Source organism: Arachis duranensis, chromosome 2 (genome assembly GCF_000817695.3).
Source record: "Arachis duranensis cultivar V14167 chromosome 2, aradu.V14167.gnm2.J7QH, whole genome shotgun sequence".
NCBI classification, from domain to species: domain Eukaryota; kingdom Viridiplantae; phylum Streptophyta; class Magnoliopsida; order Fabales; family Fabaceae; genus Arachis; species Arachis duranensis.
The window spans coordinates 2,172,944-2,194,959 of record NC_029773.3 but is presented as its reverse complement, the minus strand read 5'-3'; the positions used below and the strand labels follow the sequence as shown (position 1 = coordinate 2,194,959).

General features: G+C 34.2%; 4 protein-coding genes across 4 annotated transcripts in view; all 4 read left to right on the top strand.

Moving 5' to 3' along the window:
• The first annotated feature begins 289 nt into the window (after nucleotides 1-289).
• Nucleotides 290-3,994, top strand: LOC127744801 (putative disease resistance protein At3g14460). Its single transcript, XM_052257219.1, has one exon. The coding sequence runs from the start codon at nucleotides 413-415 to the stop codon at nucleotides 3,992-3,994; it is 3,582 nt and encodes a 1,193-aa protein (XP_052113179.1). The 5' UTR covers nucleotides 290-412.
• Nucleotides 3,995-6,206: 2,212 nt separating this feature from the next.
• LOC107472734 (putative disease resistance RPP13-like protein 1) lies at nucleotides 6,207-13,202 on the top strand. Its single transcript, XM_021134716.2, has 3 exons — nucleotides 6,207-10,250; nucleotides 10,553-10,620; nucleotides 12,905-13,202. The coding sequence occupies exon 1, from the start codon at nucleotides 6,812-6,814 to the stop codon at nucleotides 9,791-9,793; it is 2,982 nt and encodes a 993-aa protein (XP_020990375.1). The 5' UTR covers nucleotides 6,207-6,811; the 3' UTR covers nucleotides 9,794-10,250; nucleotides 10,553-10,620; nucleotides 12,905-13,202.
• A 5,239-nt stretch (nucleotides 13,203-18,441) lies between these two features.
• LOC107472739 (putative disease resistance RPP13-like protein 1) lies at nucleotides 18,442-20,037 on the top strand. The gene has a single exon (XM_021134712.2). It carries the CDS (start codon nucleotides 18,442-18,444, stop codon nucleotides 20,035-20,037), a length of 1,596 nt encoding a protein of 531 aa, XP_020990371.1.
• Nucleotides 20,038-21,944: 1,907 nt separating this feature from the next.
• The window catches only part of LOC107472838 (stemmadenine O-acetyltransferase-like), a 1,499-nt gene continuing 1,427 nt past the window's right edge, over nucleotides 21,945-22,016 (top strand). The window contains exon 1 of the mRNA XM_021134711.2: nucleotides 21,945-22,016. This exon is cut by the window's right edge and continues 1,427 nt beyond it. Coding sequence (XP_020990370.1) covers nucleotides 21,945-22,016 — 72 coding nt within the window.

Here is a 22,016-nt window from a genome sequence, read left to right as displayed (position 1 = left end):
AATAAAAGAAGCACAAGTATTTTACTTACCTTAGTACCTTGAAATTGATTAGCCAATCCCTAAGATATTATTACCATAATACCATGATTCATGTGCTGGTTCATGCTCCTTAGTTTTATATAATCTCCACAAAGACCACTAATACCTTGCTATTAAACAATGTGTTACATCTTTTTTCTTTTAAACAAGAATTAACAAGTGGAGTTAGTACAAAGCCAGCTAAGCAATCCGCTTATACCGAATTTTTTATAGTTATCTCGGAGACTGATACCACGTGATGTCATGAACACATTCGCTCTCAGTCTTACTTTACACTTTTGAGACTCCAATTCCTGAGTTCAGTTACAAACTTGTGAGCATTGTTACTCTCATTCTAATCTGCAGAATACTCTTACTTTTCCTTGATATCACCATGAACAAAGTGGGTGAAGCTTTTCTGTCTGGTTTCATCACTGTTCTCCTGGAGAGGTTCATTTCAGCTGAGACTTACAACTTGGTGGTGGGGAAGAAGCTTGGTCCTGAGTTGGAGAGAAGGCTGAAGACTGCTCTCTTGGCTGCTGAAGCTCTGGTTGCTGACGCCGAGCAGAAGCAGTTTGGTAACCAATTTGTGAGGAAGTGGCTGGATGATCTGAGGGATGCTGTCTACAAGGCTGATGACTTGCTGGACCGTTTCTGCATCAAAGCTGCAACTCAGAAGAAGGTAGGAACTTTCTTGCGTAGCTTCCTCAATTTTGAAGAAAGGCAGATGGTCAATGAGATAGAAGAGGTGGTTAGAACCATTGAAGATCTTGAGAGATGCAAAGAAAGCCTTGGCCTTGAAAAGATTCCCTCTGGTAGCTCCTCATGGAGAGTTCCATCCACTTCTCTTGCAAGAGGGAATGTGTATGGCAGGGAGGATGACCAGAAGGCCTTAGTCCAGATGCTGAATGACAACAAAGAGCATCACCTCTCTGTGATCTCTATTGTTGGCATTGGTGGGGTTGGTAAAACAACTTTAGCCCAATGGGTGTACAACTTCATGAAGGGATTTGATCTGAAGGCATGGGTTTGTGTTTCAGAAAATTTTGATATTGTTGAGATTACAAGGAATGTCATGAAGGGGATCCTTGGAGGTACTTGTAGTCTCGACGATTTCAATTCACTTCAACATTCTTTGAAAGAAAAATTGTTGAATAAGAAGTTCTTTGTTGTCTTGGATGATGTTTGGAGTAATGATCAACATCAATGGAGAAATTTTATAACCCCTTTTCAATACGGGGCTAAGGGAAGTACTATTCTTCTCACTACTCGCAAGGAAAATGTTGGTTTAGTTGCTCAAACAAATTATCAACCTCTCGTCCTCAACACGTTGTCAGAAGATCAATGTTGGTCGGTGTTTGCATCTAGTGCATCTTTTCCAGAATCAAATGGGAGCCCTGCACTTGAAGAAATAGGCAAAAAGATAGCTAAGAAGTGTGATGGTCTGCCATTAGCAGCAGAAACACTTGGTTGCTTGTGCAGAAACCATGACGCTGAGGAGTGGGGGGAAATATTAAAGAGTGATATTTGGGAGTTTTCTACGAATGACAGTAAGATAATCCCAGCATTATTAATAAGCTACTATCATCTCCCTCCATATTTGAAACGTTGTTTTGTTTATTGCTCATTGTTTCCCAAAGATTATCAATTTGAGAAAGACGAATTAATCTTGTTGTGGATGGCAGAAGATCTATTACGGGTATCAAATAGAAGAGAGACTTTAGAAGAAGTTGGTAGCAAATATTTTGACGATTTAGCTTCTAGATTAATTTTTAAAAAGCATCACCATGACTATTTTGTGATGCATGATCTCTTACATGACTTGGCAATATTCCTTGCTGGAGATTTCTACTGTAGATTAGATGAACTTGGTGAAGAAGAGGTGTTGAGGAGTCTTACTCGTCATTTGAAATCTGGAAAATTTTCAGTCTCAAAAACTTTTAATTCCATTGTTACACTGGAATCTTTGAGGACATCCTTGTATGTCAACGATTTGTTTAGCATGGAAAGCATAGCATCAAAGTTTAAATACTTGCGAGTTTTATCATTTACAAAACTTGATGTGGTGCCTAATTCAATAGGAGAATTGATCCATCTGCGCTACTTGGACCTCTCTTGGACTTATATTAAGACGTTGCCAGAGTCTTTGTGCAGCTTGTGTAATTTGCAAACACTGAAATTGTATTATTGTCGTAAGCTAGCTACGCTGCCTAGTGGTTTGCATAATCTTGTGAGTTTGCGGCATCTTGATATTAGAGGAACTTCTTTGGAAGAAATGCCCGGAAAAATGAGCAAATTGAATCAATTGCACATTCTAAGTTACTTTGTTGTTGGCAAGTACGAAGACAATGGAATCCAGGAGTTAGGAGGGCTGGTAAATCTTCATGGATCCGTTGAGATTAAGAAGTTGGAGAATATTGTTGATGTGAAAGAAGCAATGAGGGCAAAGATAATGGATAAGAAGCACATTGATGAATTATGTTTGGAATGGTCTTCAGGTGATGATTTGGTTTCAAGTACACAAAAAGAAAGAGACATCCTCGATAAGTTGCAACCGCGCAGTGGGTTGAAAGTGTTGAGAATATGGGGATACAAGGGTACAATATTTCCAGATTGGTTGGGGAACTGTTCCTACGAAAACATGACACGTGTATCTCTAAAGTCTTGCAAGAATTGCTGCATGCTGCCTTCACTTGGACAGCTGCCATCTCTCAAGTTGCTGCGCATTCGAGGTTTCGGTCAGCTGAGGAGTATTGGCGAGGAGTTTTACAAGAATGAAGGAGATCATCATTCTTCGCGTATTGCACCGTTTCCCTCACTGGAGACTTTGGAGTTTGATAACATGGCATGTTGGGAGGTGTGGCACGTGTCTGAATCGGAAACTTTTCCTCAACTTAGGAAGCTTCAAATAACAAATTGCCCAATGTTGAAGGAAGAGATGCTTAATCAGGTATTCTTCAGAATAGTTTCTTCTTTGTCGGATGTTTCCAAAGTTCGCAAACTACTTATAGGTGACCACATAAGACGGCACACCGAGGCCATGTTTCTTGATGGGGATACTTTAACAATTAGGGGAAGTGAATCTGTGATGGAGTCTGCATTTAAGGCAATGATCAGCATCAACCATCTACGTTGCCTCCAACAAATACACATCTTGAGGTGTAGAAAACTAGAATTCCCCCAGCTACAGCCGCACAAGTATCATTTGGTTGAGCTACAAATTCATGACAGCTGTGATTCACTGACCTCCTTGTCGTTGGATGTCTTTCCCAATCTCAAGAATCTCCAGATAGATAGGTGTAGGAATCTGGAATCAGTGTCAATGTCAGAGGCACCACACGCTGCTCTTCAACGTCTCTCCATCAGTGGATGCTCCAAATTAGTGTCATTTGCAGGAGAAGGACTGGATGCACCCAAATTGACTCATCTTCAAGTCAGCTTCTGCTCAAAGTTGAAGGCATTACCACGTGACATGAAGAGTCCACTTCCAAGTTTACACTCTCTCAAGATAAAGGGTTGCCCAAACATATGCAGGTTGGGAGAGGGTGGTTTGCCGCCTAACTTGAAATCACTTGAAGTGGGAATTTGCGAACAACAAATGAGGGATCTATCATGGATGGGCAACTTGCACGCCCTCACTCATCTCACAATTTATGGTTATGGGTGTAAGAACATAAAGTCATACCCAGAGGTGGGTTCGCTGCCTCACCTTCCCTCCCTTACCACTCTTGAGATATGGCACTTCCATAATCTGGAGACATTGGAGTGCAACGAGCTTCTCCGCCTCACCTCCCTTCAACAACTACACATTTCATTCTGCAACAAGCTGAAGGATATGGAAGGAGAAAAGCTGCCTACCTCTCTCTTGCTACTTCAACTTACAAGGTGTGGTTTGCTGGGAGAACACTCCAAGAACAAGCATCAACTGATCTGGCCCAAAATTTCCCACATCCCCACCATTAAATTTTCTGAATAGAGATTTCTGAGCAGGTAGTTCTCTAATCTTCATGTTTCTCATGCTAAATTCACACTCGCATAATTTTCCATTTCCTTCAAGAGAAAAAAGACAATTGAACTCGTATGCCAAATTGCATTCTTTTCTTTCATTTATCTCGGAACCTCTCACTTTGCACTTGTAGTTCAACAAATATCTTTTCTTTCTTTCACAAACTCATTGCTCTCTCTAATACTTATTAACATTCATATTTTTCAATAAAATCATATTTACAAAAGAACATAAGAATTAACATGAAACAAAAATTGAAGGACAGTGAACATCTTTTTTGTTGAAAAGATTCTTTTTTTGTTGGTATGTTTCTCTCTTCCTCTCTATAATTTTGTTATTGGTGTTTTGCACAGAAAAAATAAAATAATAGCTTGATTTGTGGAAAGAAAAGAGTTATAAAATGGTATGTGCAGTTTGTATATATATTAACCTGCAGTGGGATTCAAATGATTCAAGAAAAAGCATTATCATAGAATATTTGATCTTTTTGGACTGAATTGAAGAGGATAGCTACAAATATACAGGCTTATTTTTATGTAAATTCAGTGTATTATGTGTATGGAAAATTTTTTCTTTTATGACTTGTAGTATTATAACCATGAATCACTTTAGTTTCTTTATAATTGCTCTACTTCTGTTTTGACTTCCTGTTTTTGGGTGTCATGTCTTTTCACTGCTAACTCTAAAATCAAACCAATAATCCAACATTGTGTTCATGAGGTATTCACATAAGTGTGTTTGTGGTTATTGTGATGACATTATGACAAACACTTAGTCCAGAAATGTATATATATAATTTGTGTTTCAGGCAGTTTTGGCTGGAATGGATATTGAATGCCAGTTTTAGTCAAAAGAAGCAAAAGAAATGAAGAATCATTTTCCACCTTTACTTTTGTTTTTCCAAAGAACAAATAAGATTGAAAGATAACGGATGCCATTATGAAAATTAGTAATAGCACATGGGGCGAAAAGATGATAAAGTTGCTAATTAGCATGAAGGAGAATAACAGGTGAAGGAGTTGTGAATATCAATTCACATCAAATCATAACTTTTCTTTTTCTTTTTATTTGTATATTTCTTTGTTGTTTTATGGTTGATATCCAATGCATTAATACATGAGTTCAATTTGGAATTCTATTACTACTTAGTCACGAGCGATCAATGGTAAAATAAATATTTGTTCATTATATTCCAAAGATGAACACTACAAATTTAAACATAAAAAATAAAGATCATACTAAGATTCAATGATAATAAAATGAGTATTTGTGCACCATATCCCAAATTTACTGAAATAAAATAAAAAAGACGGCTGTTTCCAAAAGCACATATTCATGTATGTTAATACCAGATTAGTTATGTGGTAGGTAAGATTTTTTTTTTTAGTGTGTATGTAAGATTGTTTTGGTGTGGATTTTTTTTAGTGTGTATGTTAATACCAGATTAGTCCAAATGTTTCTTATACTGAGTAATTAAGGAATAAACTCTTAGTTTGAGTTTGATAAGTGTCTTAAGACAGATGCAGATATATTGAGACTATGGAGTCAGATAAGATAGTTAGCAAACAAACTCTTAATGTTATGGATGTATTTAAATGTGAGTTAAGCAGTAGATCAACTATGTAATAAATTACCTTCTGCTGTTGATTTTGTTGTATGGTTTGAGCAAAGCAAGTCTAGAATTACTTCCAACATGCAATAGATCAACTTGGAGGAAGTTTGGATGGTTAAAAACTTAGATATTGAAAAATCGTTTTCTTAATATTGAAATGGTAATTAATGCATCAGAAAATATTTTAATAGTTCACAAAAAAAAAGTATTTGTAGAACAAAATCTAATCTGAAAGTGAAACATCATCTTTCAGAAGTACATGTGCATTAATTGGTAGAAGTGGGAGCTTTTGTTAGATGACATGCATGGATATCAAAATTTGTAAAGATAAAAAATGAGATATTTTAGTGGTATTAATAGCTTGAGTAACTTTTATAAAACAATCTGGTGGTGATTAACCATCTCAATTTGGATTGGATAAAAATAATAAAAAAAATACTAATAATGAAATTCATATTGTGGAAGTCAGTCACAATTATATGAAGCAAATTATTCAGATTCTTTCTGGTAAAGACTACATTTCCATTGGTCCTAAAAAAGTTTGAACTTTACACATCTTGCAATCTCATTGCATCTTTCAAAAAGTAGGAATATGATTAAACATTAAAGGTTTTATGCAATTACGGTGCACCTTCCAAAATGGCAATAACATTTAAAGTATAGTGTTATAAAAATGAAAAGTTACTCCACTGTTTTGAATTAAGTTATCTCGGAGAATAATACCACGTCTTGTTCCTAACTTGCAATTGTAAAGAATTGTTCTTTCCTTCTATTCTGAAAACTTTAAGCTTAGTTCTTTCCTTCTATTCTTAAAATTTGATTACTTTGATCTTGTTTGAGATCATGGCTGGAGTTCTTGTTGGTGGAGCTTTTCTGTCTGGCTTCATTAATGTTGTCTTGGACAGGCTCATTTCTGCTGATGCTGTCAAATTGGTTGCGGGCAAGAAGCTTAGCTCTGACTTGGTTGAGAGGCTGAGGAATGCTCTCATGGATGCTGGAGCTCTTGCTGATGATGCAGAGCTCAAGCAACTGGATAACCATGATGTGAAGGGTGGCTCAACTCTCTCCGAGATGCTCTTTACACTGCTGATGACTTGCTGGACCGCGTCTGCACCAAAGCTGCAACTCAAAAGGTCACTCTCTTGGGTAGAATCTTCAATTCTGAAGATAGGCAGATGGTGAATGAGATAGAAAGGGTGGTTAGAAGGATAGAAGATCTTGAGAAACGCAAAGGAAAGCTTGGGCTTGAAAAGATTTCCACTGCTAGCTTCTCCTGGAAAACTCCATCCACTTCTCTTGTAAAAGGGAATGTGTATGGCAGGGAGGATGACAAGAAGGCCTTAATCAAGATGCTGAATGACAACAATGAGCATCACCTCTCTGTCATCTCTATTGTTGGCATGGGTGGTGTTGGTAAAACTACTTTGGCTCAATGGATGTACAATAATGCAGAGTTGATGGTGGGATTTGATCGGAAAGCATGGGTTTGCATTTCGGAAAACTTCAATATTGTTGAGACTACAAAGAATATTGTAAAAGAGATCTCTACAGATACACAGGATCTTGACAGCTTCAATTCAATTCAAGATGCTTTGAAGAAAGAATTGTCTGAAAAGAAGTTCTTTGTTGTTTTGGATGATGTTTGGAGTAATGATCATCTTCAATGGAAGGATTTTCTCGCCCCTTTTCAATATGGGGTTAAGGGAAGTACTATTCTTCTAACTACTCGCAAGGAAGATGTTGGTTCAGTTGTCCAAACAAATTACCACCCTCACTATCTCAATCCATTATCAGAAGACTATTGCTGGTCGGTGTTTGCTGCCAATGCTTCTTTTCCAGAATCAAATGGAAGCCCAACACTAGAAGGAATAGGCAAAAGGATTGCGAGGAAGTGTGACGGTTTGCCATTAGCAGCGGAAACACTTGGTTGCTTGTGCAGAAGGCATGATGCTGAGGAATGGGAAAAAATCTTAAGGAGTGATATTTGGAGATTTTCTACAAATGACAGTAAGATTATTCCAGCATTGTTAATTAGTTATTTTCACCTTCCTGCACATTTGAAACGTTGTTTTGTTTATTGTGCACTGTATCCGAAAGATTATCTTTTGGATAAAGATGAACTAATTTTGCTATGGATGGCCGAAGATCTTTTAAGGCTACCAAATAGAGGAGAGAGTTTTGAAGAAGTTGGTAGCAAATATTTTGAACAATTAGCTTCCAGATTATTTTTTAAACCAAGTAAGTACAATTTTAAGAGATTTGTGATGCATGATCTCTTGCATGACTTGGCACTATTCCTTGCTGGAGACTTCTATGATAGAATAGAAGAGCTTGGTGGACAAGAAAAGAAGAAGGTTCTCACTCGTCATTTGTCACATTTCCCACTTCGAAGCTTATGTCCTCCAATCACAAAAGTCTCTAACTCCATTGCGAAATTGGAATCTTTGAGGACATCGTTGTATATCGATGATTTGTTAAGCATGGAAAGCGGAGAATCAAAGTTTAAATACTTGAGAGTTTTATCCTTTCATAAACTTGATGTATTACCTGATTCAATAGGTGAATTGATTCATCTACGGTATTTGAATCTCTCTTGGTGTAACATTAATAGGTTGCCGGAATCGTTGTGCAACTTGTATAATCTACAAACATTAATATTGTATGGATGTACTAAGCTGACCATGTTGCCCAGTGGCATGCATAATCTTGTGAATTTACGGCATCTGGATCTTAGGGGAACTTCTTTGGAAGAAATGCCTAGAGGAATAAGTAAATTGAAACACATGCCTATTTTAGATTACTTTGTGGTGGGCAAGCACAAAGACAATGGAATCCAGGAATTAGGAGAGATGTCAAATCTTCAAGGTTCATTTGAGATTAGGAAGTTGGAGAATATTGTGGATGTGAAAGAAGCAGAGAATGCAAGAATGATAAACAAGAATCTCATCAGCAAATTATACTTGGGGTGGTCTTTAGGTGGTGATATGGTTTCAAATACACAAACTGAGAGAGAGATACTCCACAGCTTGGAACCGCACAATGGCTTGAAAGAGTTGACAATAAGGGGATACAGGGGTACAATATTTCCAGATTGGTTGGGGCACTGTTCTTACAACATTATGACACATGTATCTCTAGAGTCTTGCAACAATTGCTGCATGCTGCCTTCACTTGGACAGCTACCATCTCTTAAGTCCCTCTACATCCAAGATTTCGGTCAGCTCAGCAGCATTGGAATTGAGTTTTACAAGGATGAAGACAATCCTTCTCTGCATATTGCTCCTCCTTTTCCCTTGTTGGAGATTTTGACATTTGATAAAATGGCATGCTGGGAGGAGTGGCACTTACCTGACTCAAAAGCTTTTCCTCACCTTAAGAGTCTTCTAATAACTGATTGTCCAATGTTAAAGGGAGATATGCTCAGTCATGTATTAATGAGAATTGTTTCTTCCTCAATGGATGTTTCAAAAGTTCTCAAACTGAAAATACAACAACATGACAAAGGAGGGTTTCTAAAGATGCTACTTTATGGGGATACTTTATCATTTAGCGGTTGTGAATCTATGGTGGAGTCTGCAATTAAGGCAATGACGAGCATCAACCATCTAAGTTGCCTCCAAGAAATAGAAATCTCAGAGAGTTCATCACTGATCTCGTTGTCGTTGGATGCCTTTCCCAATCTCAAAGTTCTCGAGATAAAAGGATGTTCAAATCTGGAATCAGTTTCAATGTCAGAGCCACCATCTAAATCTCTGCAGAATCTGAGAATCATAAAATGCAGAAAACTGGAATTTCTTCAACAACAGCACAAGTATGATTTGGTAGGCCTATATATGTTTGACAGCTGTGATTCACTGACCTCATTGTCGTTGGATGCCTTTCCCAATCTCAAGAATCTAGAGATATTTTGGTGTAGGAATCTGGAATCAGTGTCAATGTCAGAGACACCACACGCTGCTCTTCAACGTCTCTCCATCGCTTTCTGCAACAAATTAGTGTCATTAGCAGGAGAAGGACAGGCTGCACCCAACTTGACTCATCCAAGCCTCATAGAATGCTCCAAGTTGGAGGCATTACCACGTGACATGAATAGTCTATTCCCAAGTCTACACTCTCCACATATATTGCCCAAACATTTGCAGGTTGGCAGAGGGTGATTTGCCGCCTAACTTGAAAGTACTTGAAGTGGGAATTTGCGAGGAACAAATGAGGGATCTATCATGGATGGCCAACTTGCACGCCCTCACTCGTCTTATTATTAATGGTTCTTGGTGTAAGAGCATAAAGTCATACCCAGAGGTTGGTTCGCTGCCTCACCTTCCCTCCCTTACCACTCTTGTGATATGGCGCTTCCATAATCTGGAGACATTGGAGTGCAACAAGCTTCTCCGCCTCACCTCCCTCCGACAATTGCACATTTCATACTGTTGGAAGCTGGAGAATATGGAAGGAGAAAAGCTGCCTCCCTCTCTCTTGCTACTTAAAGTTTATCACTGTCATTTGCTGGGAGAACACTGCAGGAACAAGCATCAACAAATTTGGCCTAAAATTTCCCACATCCCCACCATTAAAGTCAATGGAGAACAAATGTTCTGAATAGAGATTTCTGAAGAGGTAATCATCTAACTTCACGATTCTCATGCCACCACAATTCAATTATACATGTATAAATTTCCTTTTCCTCAAAAGAAAATAGTTCTCTCTTTCTTTACATATTATTAACTAGTTGGACTCATAATCTGATTCGCCAACAATAAAATTTGCATTCTTTTTTATTTCATTCATTGGAAATCTCTCAATTTGTACTTGTACTCAAAAGAAATATCCTCTGTTATTGTTATATATGTTGTGTATTTATTTGAGAATGTCTTCCATAAATAGATATTAAAATCTTCTGTTTCATCCATCTTCTGCAGGTAGATTGTAATGAAGTAAAAGTCCCCAAATGGCGGAGATTTCATCTTATACAAGGTTTGAGCTTCACGTTGGTCAATTTACTCCACTTCATTCCATTCTAGAATTTACTTTTCCTGTTCTGTTGGGAAAAACAAAAATGTTATGAAAGCTTGATTTTAGAGGAAATTAGTTATTAGTTATATGCAGTTAATGGTAAAATTGTGTTTCTGCCTTTGTCACTATTTGATGTTTATGCCTTAATGCTGAACTAATTTTGATGGTTTCAGTGCCTAAGAGAAGGGGGTTGAATGTTAGCCCATTTTCTTACTTCTGAACACTTGCTGGTCTTTGTAATATTTTCTAGAGACTTTTTTATTTTTGTCTCGTCCCTAACCATAAGACTTTTCTTTTTGTCTCGTCACTTGGCACGAGATATTTTTCAGTTTTATCTCCTGTGCAGTAGAAACAGAAATGGAGTAGAAGAGAGAGAAAATTACACCCAGATATATCCTAGTTCAGCTGCTAAGTGCAGTGCAGCCTACATCCAGTTTCGATCACAAAGATGATGGAATTTCACTATAATCATTCTTGATTACAAGCACCAATTCTCCCTAGGAACTACCCTTCCTATCTGGGACAAGTCCAGAATCTAATCCCAAACTGAACTTAACTTGGTCACTGCCAAGATTTCAACTGTAAAGTGTTAACCCAACTTACGAGGGAATTCTCACAGAATCATGAAACACAACATAGATGAACAAAGGAACTCTAAGGACATCTATGGCTTTTTCTTTTAATTTTTCACTCTCTGCCTTTTTCCACTCTATGGCTTTTTCATACAAACCTCACTGTTTGTCTTTTTTCCATGAAACTCAAGACATGACAAAATTAAACAGAAAAATACAAAACAGAATACATTGAAGGAGAAGAGAAATCTGTTAACTCAGGTAGCTCTGAGAACACTGTGCCTTGCACTCTCACACTTTCTCCTTGCTTCAAGCCGTGGCTGTTCTCCCTTTTTATAGAAGGGGAAAGCCTCCACAGTTGAAACCAAAAACCAAGCCAACTTTTTCTTCTCCATGCAAACCGGTTCGGCCAGAGAAAGAGAAGAGATAACTCATGCAAAACCCAACATGCAATTACCTCTAGTCCTTCCTTGGTCATCAATCTTCATCAATCCGAGCGCTCCATCATTGGCTTGCTCTCCAAGATGACTTTCTGGCCCTTGATGCTTCATGATGATGATAGCTTCATCTGCTCCAATCTCTGCCTCTTCCATCACGTAGCCACTGTAGTTGCCTCCTGTGGTGGTTGAGCAGAATCAGAGACAAGCCATCCCTCCAAGATTTCTCCTTGCTGGCCGAGATCTTCTTCAACCATTTTTGGTATGAAGAAGCCAAGATCTCATCACAAAATCTTACCATAAGTGATAAGAATCTCAGCCACAATATTTTTTATGTTTTCTTGCCATCATTGATGTGGTCTTTTGGCGTGCAACTCCTTCTCTTTTTCTTTGGTGTGTAGCCATAGCCTCCATGCTTTCTCTTTGTTGATATGACCGAAGGTGAGAAGCAAGTAGAAAGAGAAGAGAGAGTAGGAAGAAAAGCAATTAATGTGTTTGAATAAATTAATTAAAATGGATTGCTTTTACTTCCCTTTGATTGAGTAGCGTGTAGCATTGATGATCACCATCATGTCAATCACACTTTCTCTCTCATAGTTTCCATGTATTAACTTAACTTTAATGAATTTTAAATTCCATCATATGGTGAATAAAGAGATCCGTTGAAAGCAATGGAACTTGGCTTTTCTTTGCTTATTGGATTCGGACCATGTATTGGTCTTTTTAGCAAAGATTGAAATTTGGGTTTATAATAATAATTCAATCTGGCCCAAATAATCACAAATTGCTTCAGCCACATAATATAGGAAACATTAAACAAGGCTGATTAGTTTTAAGCATATTGGGCTTGCAATAATTCTTCTTTTCTGTTTGGCCCAATAAGAAAACCTGCATCACAAAATTATTAATTAACATATGTTAAATAAAAATCAAATTAATAATTTTGTAATTAATTATTTCAATAATGTTTGTTCATCATCAAAATAAATTTGAGTTTCATTTTGTAAAACTAAAATTTTGTAAAACTAAAATTTTTGCTAAACACTAGGAACATTTGATATGGTTTTTCCTTGTTTCCTTTTCTTCTATTCTTTAATCTTCTTTTAAAGCTCTTTTACGATATAACATGTTTTGGTTTGCAACTTTGAGTGAAGGCTAGAAGAAAATAAAGCTTATTGAGAGGCTAGAAAAGTGAAGCTTCAAAATAATTTAACAATTTTTTTCCTACTGTGTTTTCCATCATTTTCAGGTAAAAGTTCACAAATGTTCGAGATTTCATTGCACATGTATATCTATATGTATATGGAGATGTAAACTGGATTAATGTGTTGGGAAGCAATAGTGTTTTCTGATTTCAGCATCCATGTTAATTGGTATCTACACTAGTTTAAATTAATGACTGAAGTGTATCATATCCACACTACATGTGGACTTGCTTGGATTATTCAATCCAATGCTTTGGCTATCAATAGCAGTCATGTTTGAACTTTGAACCAATATGTTAAACAAATGAAATGAGTTTCAATATCCAAAAGGATTGTATCAAACTTGAATTGTAGGCTTTTTCTTTCTTTTTCTTTGTTTTTTTTTTTGTTAAATTTACAATTCAAAGGCATGATGATTATTAACATCATTATTGATCCTAGCTGAAGTAGTGTTACTTATATGTTAGAATTTATGATAATCTACATCTTACCAAGCTTGAAACAGTTAATTTAATTAACTTCTAATCAAAGATAGGTGCAACAGCTTTCATAATCCCTTAGAAACATATATATGACAAAAAAAAAATAAAGTAACTTCCATTGTTAATAATACATGTTTTTTCATTTGTGAAAATATAAACCTATGTTTTTTTTTTGTTTTCTTTTTAGGTCTAAAGAAGCCATTGTTTCTTTTGCTTAGAGTTTGTGCGCATCCGTATAAAATTGTAAAATGCATATGACATAAGATTAATAAAAAACTAGAGTGAGACCCGCGCAATATGCGGAGAGATAGATTATTTATACTATATAGTATATTTTAATAAATGTTATATTAAAAATATTTTAGAGAACATATTGAAAAATAGATTTTGAATTTATTTATTTTTAAAAAAGACATAGATTATTTATATTAGAGTTATACAAAATTGCTTTTTTTTTTCATTTTTCGATTTGCATTAATGGCTACACTTTGTCTTTTCTGACGATTTTTTTGTTTGTAAATAATGAAAAAAATAAATGAATGAGAATGAAAAACATATAAAAATGTTATATTAAATTTAAGGAATTTTTGACAAGTAGTATAAGAGATTAAGAAATGAAGAGTAATAAGAGTCTTAATATATATAAGTTGTAGAATTTGAATATTTGTAACCGAAATTTTTTATAATTATTATAATTATGACACTTTAATGTTTATTGCGAGATAATACTCAATTTGGTCCCTGAACTTACACGCAAATCTTAATTTAGTTCCTGAAATTTCAATTGCCTCTATTTAGTCCTCAAACTTTGTGAACATAACTCATGTTAGTCCTTAAAACAATTTTCAACGTACAAATGTTAACGAAACACTGTCGTCAACAACCAGATGCCACACTAAACTTTGTAAAATGATGTCGTTTTAGTTTTGGCACTCAAATAATCCAAAAACAACATCGTAAATGGTGTTTATTAAAATTTACCTAACAAAATAAGTAATACGATGCCTTTTTTAGCTATTTAAATACCAAAATCAAAACTGCATCATTTTACAAGTTTTAACGTGACATCTGATAATGTATAACAGTGCTCCATTAACGTTTTTATACTAAAAATTGTCTCAGGGACTAATATGAGACACGTTTATAAACTTTGGGGACTAAATAGAAGCAATTGAAATCTCAGGGACTAAATTGAGACTCGCGTGTAAGTTCAGGGGCCAAATTGAGTATTATCTCGTTTATTGCATTTAATTAGTACTTGATGTTTCAATTGAATAATAATAGATAAGAGTTTTTTGTTTTAATTTTTTTAAAAGATTTTACTAAATAGTGATTGGTTGATTTTCATCTAGCAATTTTGGGTATTAACTCTTTGGGTCCGTCATTCCCACTGCAAATCCTTCTACAACAAAGAGAATAAGACATGGTCAAAAAATGATAATCCATTCTAAGTAAATTGTGAAAACAATACTGCACATGTGGAATAACAATTTAAAAAAGAAGAATACGTAAATATAAATTGTGGAAAAAGTACTCCACATGTAAAATAACAATTTATAATTTGATGATGAAATATTGCAATTGATAGTATATAGGGAGCAATAATTTTAAATGCACATTAATTTTGGTTGTGACTGTTGGATAGAATCATTTACAAAAGAGGAATTCATAACTTTGTGCTACTTGCAATGAGTTCACAATTAAAATGTTATTATTTATAACAAATAAATAGGGCTATTGAAAATGATATTGAACAATGAGAAGAGTAAAAGGCAAAGTTGAAAATCTTTAGGAAGATACCTGGTACAAATTTTTTACGTTGGCGGCGCTAAATGGTGACGTTGGTTTGAGACCCATAATTGAGCTCTGGCAGGAAACCACAAGAGGAGGAATGGAGTTTGCCCTTGTTTCTGCAATTTATGCAATGCGGCTCCGTCGGAGATGGACATCACGATGTACAATTTGTTTTGAGGAAAAAACAATGGCTCATGAGACCGGAAGAGGATAGAAGAAATAGGATAGGACCGGAAGTGGATGGAGGAAATATAATCTTGGTATGGAGAGGTGTTAAGAGGGTGAGGGTTTGAGAAAGGTAATAAGTTCTTTGGTTTTGAGAGCTTTTTGTCGGGATAAATGTTAATTTGTGTTTTTGTTGTTTTAGAAATAAGGATTGATTTGGAAAAAAGTTAATTTGTTGGTTTTTATTGTGTTTTTTAGTTGTTTTTTGTGTTTTTTTCATGTGAAAATAAAAGTTGATTTGACAAGATTTGATTAGTGAATTTTAAAATTTTGCCAAGTAAACGTTGATACTAATATGACGTTAATAGAAGAAGAGAAATAACTTAAAAACAATGTGGATAAACCTATGTACCTACTTTTATATATTAAGAATAGATGAGAGTCACATATGTTGGTTATTTCTCTAACCCTTGAGTATAACTATTATATTTGTTTAAGAAGTTTTCTTTTCTTATTATATGATTTAAATTGTTTAGACATTGGATAGCTATATATCTTATTTATGTCAAAGGCTACATTTTTAGCCTTAGTGTACTCTTCTATTCATATATAATCAAAGTATACTCTTCTATTCATATATAATCAACCCAAAGAAAATTGAAAGTTTTCTAGTCAACTTTATGGATTCTCTTAGTCCGGTATGTCTAAAATAATCACAATAACTTTGTGCTTATTGAATGTGCCTTATTGTTATAAATCATTGGATTTCATTAAATATAAATCAAAAGCTACTATAAAAAAAAATATTGATAGACCATAATAAATATAGAATACACTAAATATTACTAATACATAAATAAATAAATATATTTTAATATACAATACTTTAAATAAAAAAGAGAAAGAAACAAAATTTTTTATTTTTAATAATAAATATAAAACATATAAATACAAAAAATATAATTTTTTTTTATTTATTAAGTTGGAGTAGCAGTTAAAAGGTTTTGTTGTTGGTATCATTACTTTGTTCCTTTCCATAATTTTATCTTGTGATCACTTCTATCTAACTCCCTCTTTTGCAATTTCATTTTTTGGTGGCATTTCTGTTTGTTAAATATACTTGCAGTCCTGATCCTAAAATCAAAACAGTGATCCAACATAACTGCTGTACTATGCATTCTCACAAAAAGGTGTAGAAAATAAAATAAACAGAAAACCGTAGAATGATAAGTGTCTTTGGTTTTCGTGATGACAAGCACTTAGGACTTGTTTGGGTGAGCTTATAAAAAAAGATCTTTTTTCAAGTTATCTTTTTTTAAAAGATCTTATAGAGAAGTAAAAATAATTTTATGTTTGGATATCTCATGTAAAAAGGTCTTTTTATCTATCAATTATGTTTGGGTATAACAATATAAAAGTACTTTTTTGTTTATTTATTACATAAAAAACATCTTTTTTTAAGGAAAAAAGATCTTTTAAAAAAAGATGTAAATTACAGCTTCTCAAAAAAGATCTTTTTTTGATTTTACTAGTGCTTTTATTTTTACTACTAAAAATTTGCCAAACACGTTAAAAAATAAAAAAAGAAAAGATCTTTTTTATTTTTTAACGTTTTTGGCAAATTTCTAGTAGTAAAAGTAAAAGCACTAGTAAAATCAAAAAAAAATCTTTTTTGAGAAGCTGTAATTTACATCTTTTTTTAAAAAAAAGATGTTTTTCATGTAATAAATAAATAAAAAAGTACTTTTATATTGTTATACCCAAACATAATTGATAGATAAAAAGACCTTTTTACATGCCTTGAAATGTTATTAATTTGTGTATTAGTGTTTCTGGATAAGTCCTGAAATCAGAAGAGTTGTTTTCTTATTTTAGGTTCAAGTTGGTAACTTTACTCAATTCCATTCTAGAATTTACTTTTCCTGTTCTGTTGGGTAAAAGAATTAGTAATGAAGCTTGATCTGAGAAGGAATTAGTTATATGCGCTTAATGACAAAATTGTGTTTCATGTTTATGCTGAATGGTATTGCTATATAGGCCATATAGCAACTCAAATTTGATTCCTTATGGTCTTTTCTTTCTTAGTTTCTAGTCAACAAAAAAAAAGCTTATGGTCTTGCAGGTAAAAGTTCACAGATGTTCCGAATTTCATTGTACATGTATATATGTGGAGATGTAAAGTGGATTAATGTGTTGGGAGCAGAAGCACTGTTTTCTGATTTCAGCTTCATGTTAATTGATATCCACACTACTTTAAATTAATGGCTGATGCATATCATATCTACACTACATGTGGACTTGCATGGATTATTCAATTCAATTTTTTGCTTGAAAGATGGGAACCATTGGTTATCAATAGCAGTCATGTTTGAACTTTGAACCAACATGCTAAACAAATGCTCCTCTCTCTAATGCAAGGGTTATATATATTGGCTAAATTTACAATTCAAAGCCATGATGATTAAGATCATTGAACCTAGCTGAAGTAGTTGTAATATTGAGCCTGGTCACATAAGTCATAAGATAACACATTAATTGAAACTTGCAACAATATGCAATTACGTTGCATCCATCGAATAAATTAGAATCAAGGATAAAGTTAGTGTGAGCCAGCTAGAAGCTAGGCAATTCAAATAACTCAATTCATACAAATTTTTCATGGACAGAGATGAGGGCTTGAAGTGAATGTCTTTAAGCTAAAAAGTGACTGAAGCTGAATTATTGGAACTTGGAAGGAGGGAAGCAATTGCACTGCATCTGCATCATTATTTTACCATGACCCTCAACCAGCTCATTATGATAATGTATCTGACATCAAAGGCAAAAATAATTATGCCAGTTTTGAAAAAATAAATAAATAAAAGGTAACAAACAGTAAGAATTAAAGGCAAAAATGAAAATTACATTCCTTCCAAATACATAAAATTAGTACAGAACCAGCAAGACACTCCCACTAATTAAGGAGACCAACTTTTTTATTGAGTCAACAGTCTTTGTCTTTTTTCCATCAAATTATTGAGAACTACTTCTTCACAATAAGCTTTGATAGACCTACACACAGTTCAGTTACAAACCCTGCAAAATCTGCATTTTTACTCTCCTTCATACCCGAATTCTCATCACTTGTTTGAGATCATATCATGGCTAGTGGAGCTTTCCTTAATGGCTTCATTAACGTTGTCTTTGAAAGGTTGCTCACAATGGATACGGTCAACCAGGTCTTGGGCAAGAAGCTTGACCCTGGCTTGGCTGAGAGGCTGAAAATTTCTCTATATGCTGCTGAAGCTGTGCTTGATGATGCTGAGCACAAGCAACTGGGCGACGATCGTGTGAGGGATTGGCTCAACTGTCTGAGAGATGCTGTTTATGATGCTGATGACTTTCTGGACGCTCTACTCACCAAAGCCGCCACGCAAAAGGAGGTATATTCTTTGTTGCCTAGTTTCTTCCTCAACCGACATAGGAAGATGGTAGATAACATGGAAGGGGTGGTTTCAAGAATAGAATTTCTTGTAAGTCAAAAAGATATCCTTGGCCTTCAAAAGACTACCAAGGATAATAACTTGTCATCATCATCATCATCGTCATCATGGCGAGAAACCACATGTCTGATGGAAGGTAACATATATGGCAGGGAGGATGATCAACAAGCTCTAATCAAAACAATAAATGACAACAGTGAATCTCAGTTATCTGTGATTCCTGTTGTTGGCATGGGTGGGGTTGGTAAAACAACCTTAGCCAAATGGGTGTACAGTGTCGTGGAAGGATTTGATCCAAAAGTATGGGTCTGCATCTCTGAAACATTTGATGTTGCTGATATTACAAAGAAAACCATTGAGGACATTACTAAAAATTCTTGTGCCCTCGGGACTTTAAATTCGCTACAAAATAAACTGCAGGAAGTCTTGTCAGGAAAGAAGTTCTTTATTGTTCTAGACGATGTCTGGAGCGATGATGCCGATAAGTGGAAGCAATTTATAACTCCTTTTCACTGTGGGGCTAAGGGTAGTACAATTCTTCTTACAACTCGCATTAAAGAGGTTGCTTCAGTCGTTCAGACATGTTCCTCCTACTTTCTTAATGAGTTGTCGCAAGATTCTTGTTGGTTATTGTTTGCAGCCAATGCATGTTTTCCGGAGTCAAATGGGAACCCAATGCTAGAGGATATCGGTAGACAGATTGTCAACAAGTGTAAGGGCTTGCCATTAGCTGTAGAAACACTTGGGCGCTTGTTGCAAGGAGAGGATGATGCTGAAGAATGGAATGCTGTTTTAAGGAGTGACATCTGGGAATTTCCCATGAAAGATAGTAAAATTATTCCAGCATTGTTAATAAGCTACTTCCAGCTACCTCCTTACTTGAAGCGTTGTTTCGTTTATTGTTCCTTGTTTCCCAAAGATCATGAGTTTGAGAAAAATGAACTAGTTTTGCTGTGGATGGCTGAAGATCTTTTAAGGCTACCTAAGAGAGGAGAGAGTTTAGAAGAGGTTGGTTGCAAGTGTTTTGAAGAATTAGCTTCAAGGTTATTTTTTAAACAAGAATGGTGTTTTCATAAGATGCATGATCTCTTGCATGACTTGGCAATATTCCTTGCTGGAGACTTCTATGGTAGAATAGAAGAGCTTGGTGAACAAGAAAAGAAGAAGCTGCCTAATGTAATTAACTTCATATTTGATTCAATAATTAACTTCATATTATGCATCACATGCTTTTATTATATACGAAAAATATAACACAAAAAGGGATAAATAAAAAGTTTATGTAAAGATTGGCCTCTCTATATTCAAATTTTTAAATTTGTCATTATATATAATATTTACAATTACATATTTATTATATCTAAAACAATGATGTTAGTATAAAATATATGTCGAAATATAAAATACATTTTAAATTAAACAACACACATATTTGTATATATATATGGTAACTGATTTTAGTGTATAAATAATATTTTATATTTAATATTACTCGTTTATTCTAGCAATAACTAAGAAATATAAAATAAAAAAAGTTAAAATAATTTTGTGATTTTTTGTTGTTTTCTAAATATTTTTGAGTAAATTAATAGTCTTACTTAATTTAAGTGAAAAAAATTTTTAATAAAAAGACACATGTATACAAATACAATTTTATCTGTTAATTCATGACTAATTTAAGAGTGAGAATATTTTTCCACTTCCAATTTTTTGGAAATATTTTCATGTAAAAATCACTTGTAGCCGTAGCCCGTAGCTCTCAATTTTTATCATCAATAAATGAAAATTCAATCAATTATAATATCTATAAAAAAATATTTAATCAAGCAATGATTTTTTTTAATTCAAAGTTTATCCAACTCTTTTAGTGATGCACTAAGCACATGTTATTCTAAGAAGTGATGATAATAACTTTATGGCAACCTGCCACAAACATATGGTAAAGGGAAATGATATTTGGCCAAAGCTTATATGGCAAATAAACCAAAACCAATCTAAACCATACATTGTATTTTGATAAAGAGAGAAGTCTGTGGGAAAAAAAAAATATTTAAGTGTTTTTGTAAAATTAAATATTAAAATATTTTTATTATTATTAAATTATACAGATGTTTTAGTAAAAATAATAATATAATATATATTTTAAAAAATAAAAATTAATTATTGACGTAAAAAATATAATTCATGTATTATTTTATTATTTGTCTATATTTTTAACGTATAAGAATGGCAATGAGGAAGATAGAGGTAGATTTTTACTCTCTCGTCCTACAATAACCCATTTAAAACCCGTCTCATTCCTACTTGCAGATAGTAAAAAGTTAAATTCTAATTCGCTCTCGTGGATACCTGCCCTACCCCTACCCGTCACTATAATTATTAAAATCTAACAAATAAAATTAAATTTTAAAATTTATATAACCATCATCACATACATAACATAAATTAAGAAAAAATTTAAATATGATACAATGTTATTAATTATTTTACTAATTATTTTACATATATTATATATATTATATATTAAAATTATATATATTAGATACATACCAGAGTAGGTAACGACAGATATTACCTAAATTCGACCCCTATCTGCCCCGCCTAAGATCCGGCTTTCAAAGTGGATAATTATCCGTCCCGAATGAGTAAAGACGGAATGAGTACCTGCAATTTTAAGTAGTATTATCATCCTTACGTATTGATACGTATAAATTTATCATTTTACAGAAACACCTTTTTTAATATCATAAGCGTATGATATATATGCAAAGATATTGTTACATCACTTTATACAAATCCAAGACCTACCACGTCATATTGAATCAAATAATGTAATTAAATTGAGCTCTATTAGTCTCCTTTTATTTTTAAATGTTAAGATACACTAAGTTCCATACGGATTTTACAAAGTTTGAAGTTAGAAACTTGTTGACATTATCTGCAATCATCATTTTCCAATAAAATGACAAATATCAAATGGCAGAGCACCTTATATGATAAGATTCTCTTCTTGTTCTAGTTCTAGTATAATCAATGATTACATTAAAAGACAAGTCAAAACTTTTTGCCCTCCTTGTAGCTATAAATTAGATTACACATGTTTCAACTTTTTCTCACACAGTTCATTCTCTTGAAGCCACAGAAATTAGAAAAAAAAAAGGATGAAATTTGAAGTAGAAATCATTAGTAGAGAAGACATTAGGCCTTTTTCTCCAACACCCTTTCACCTAAGA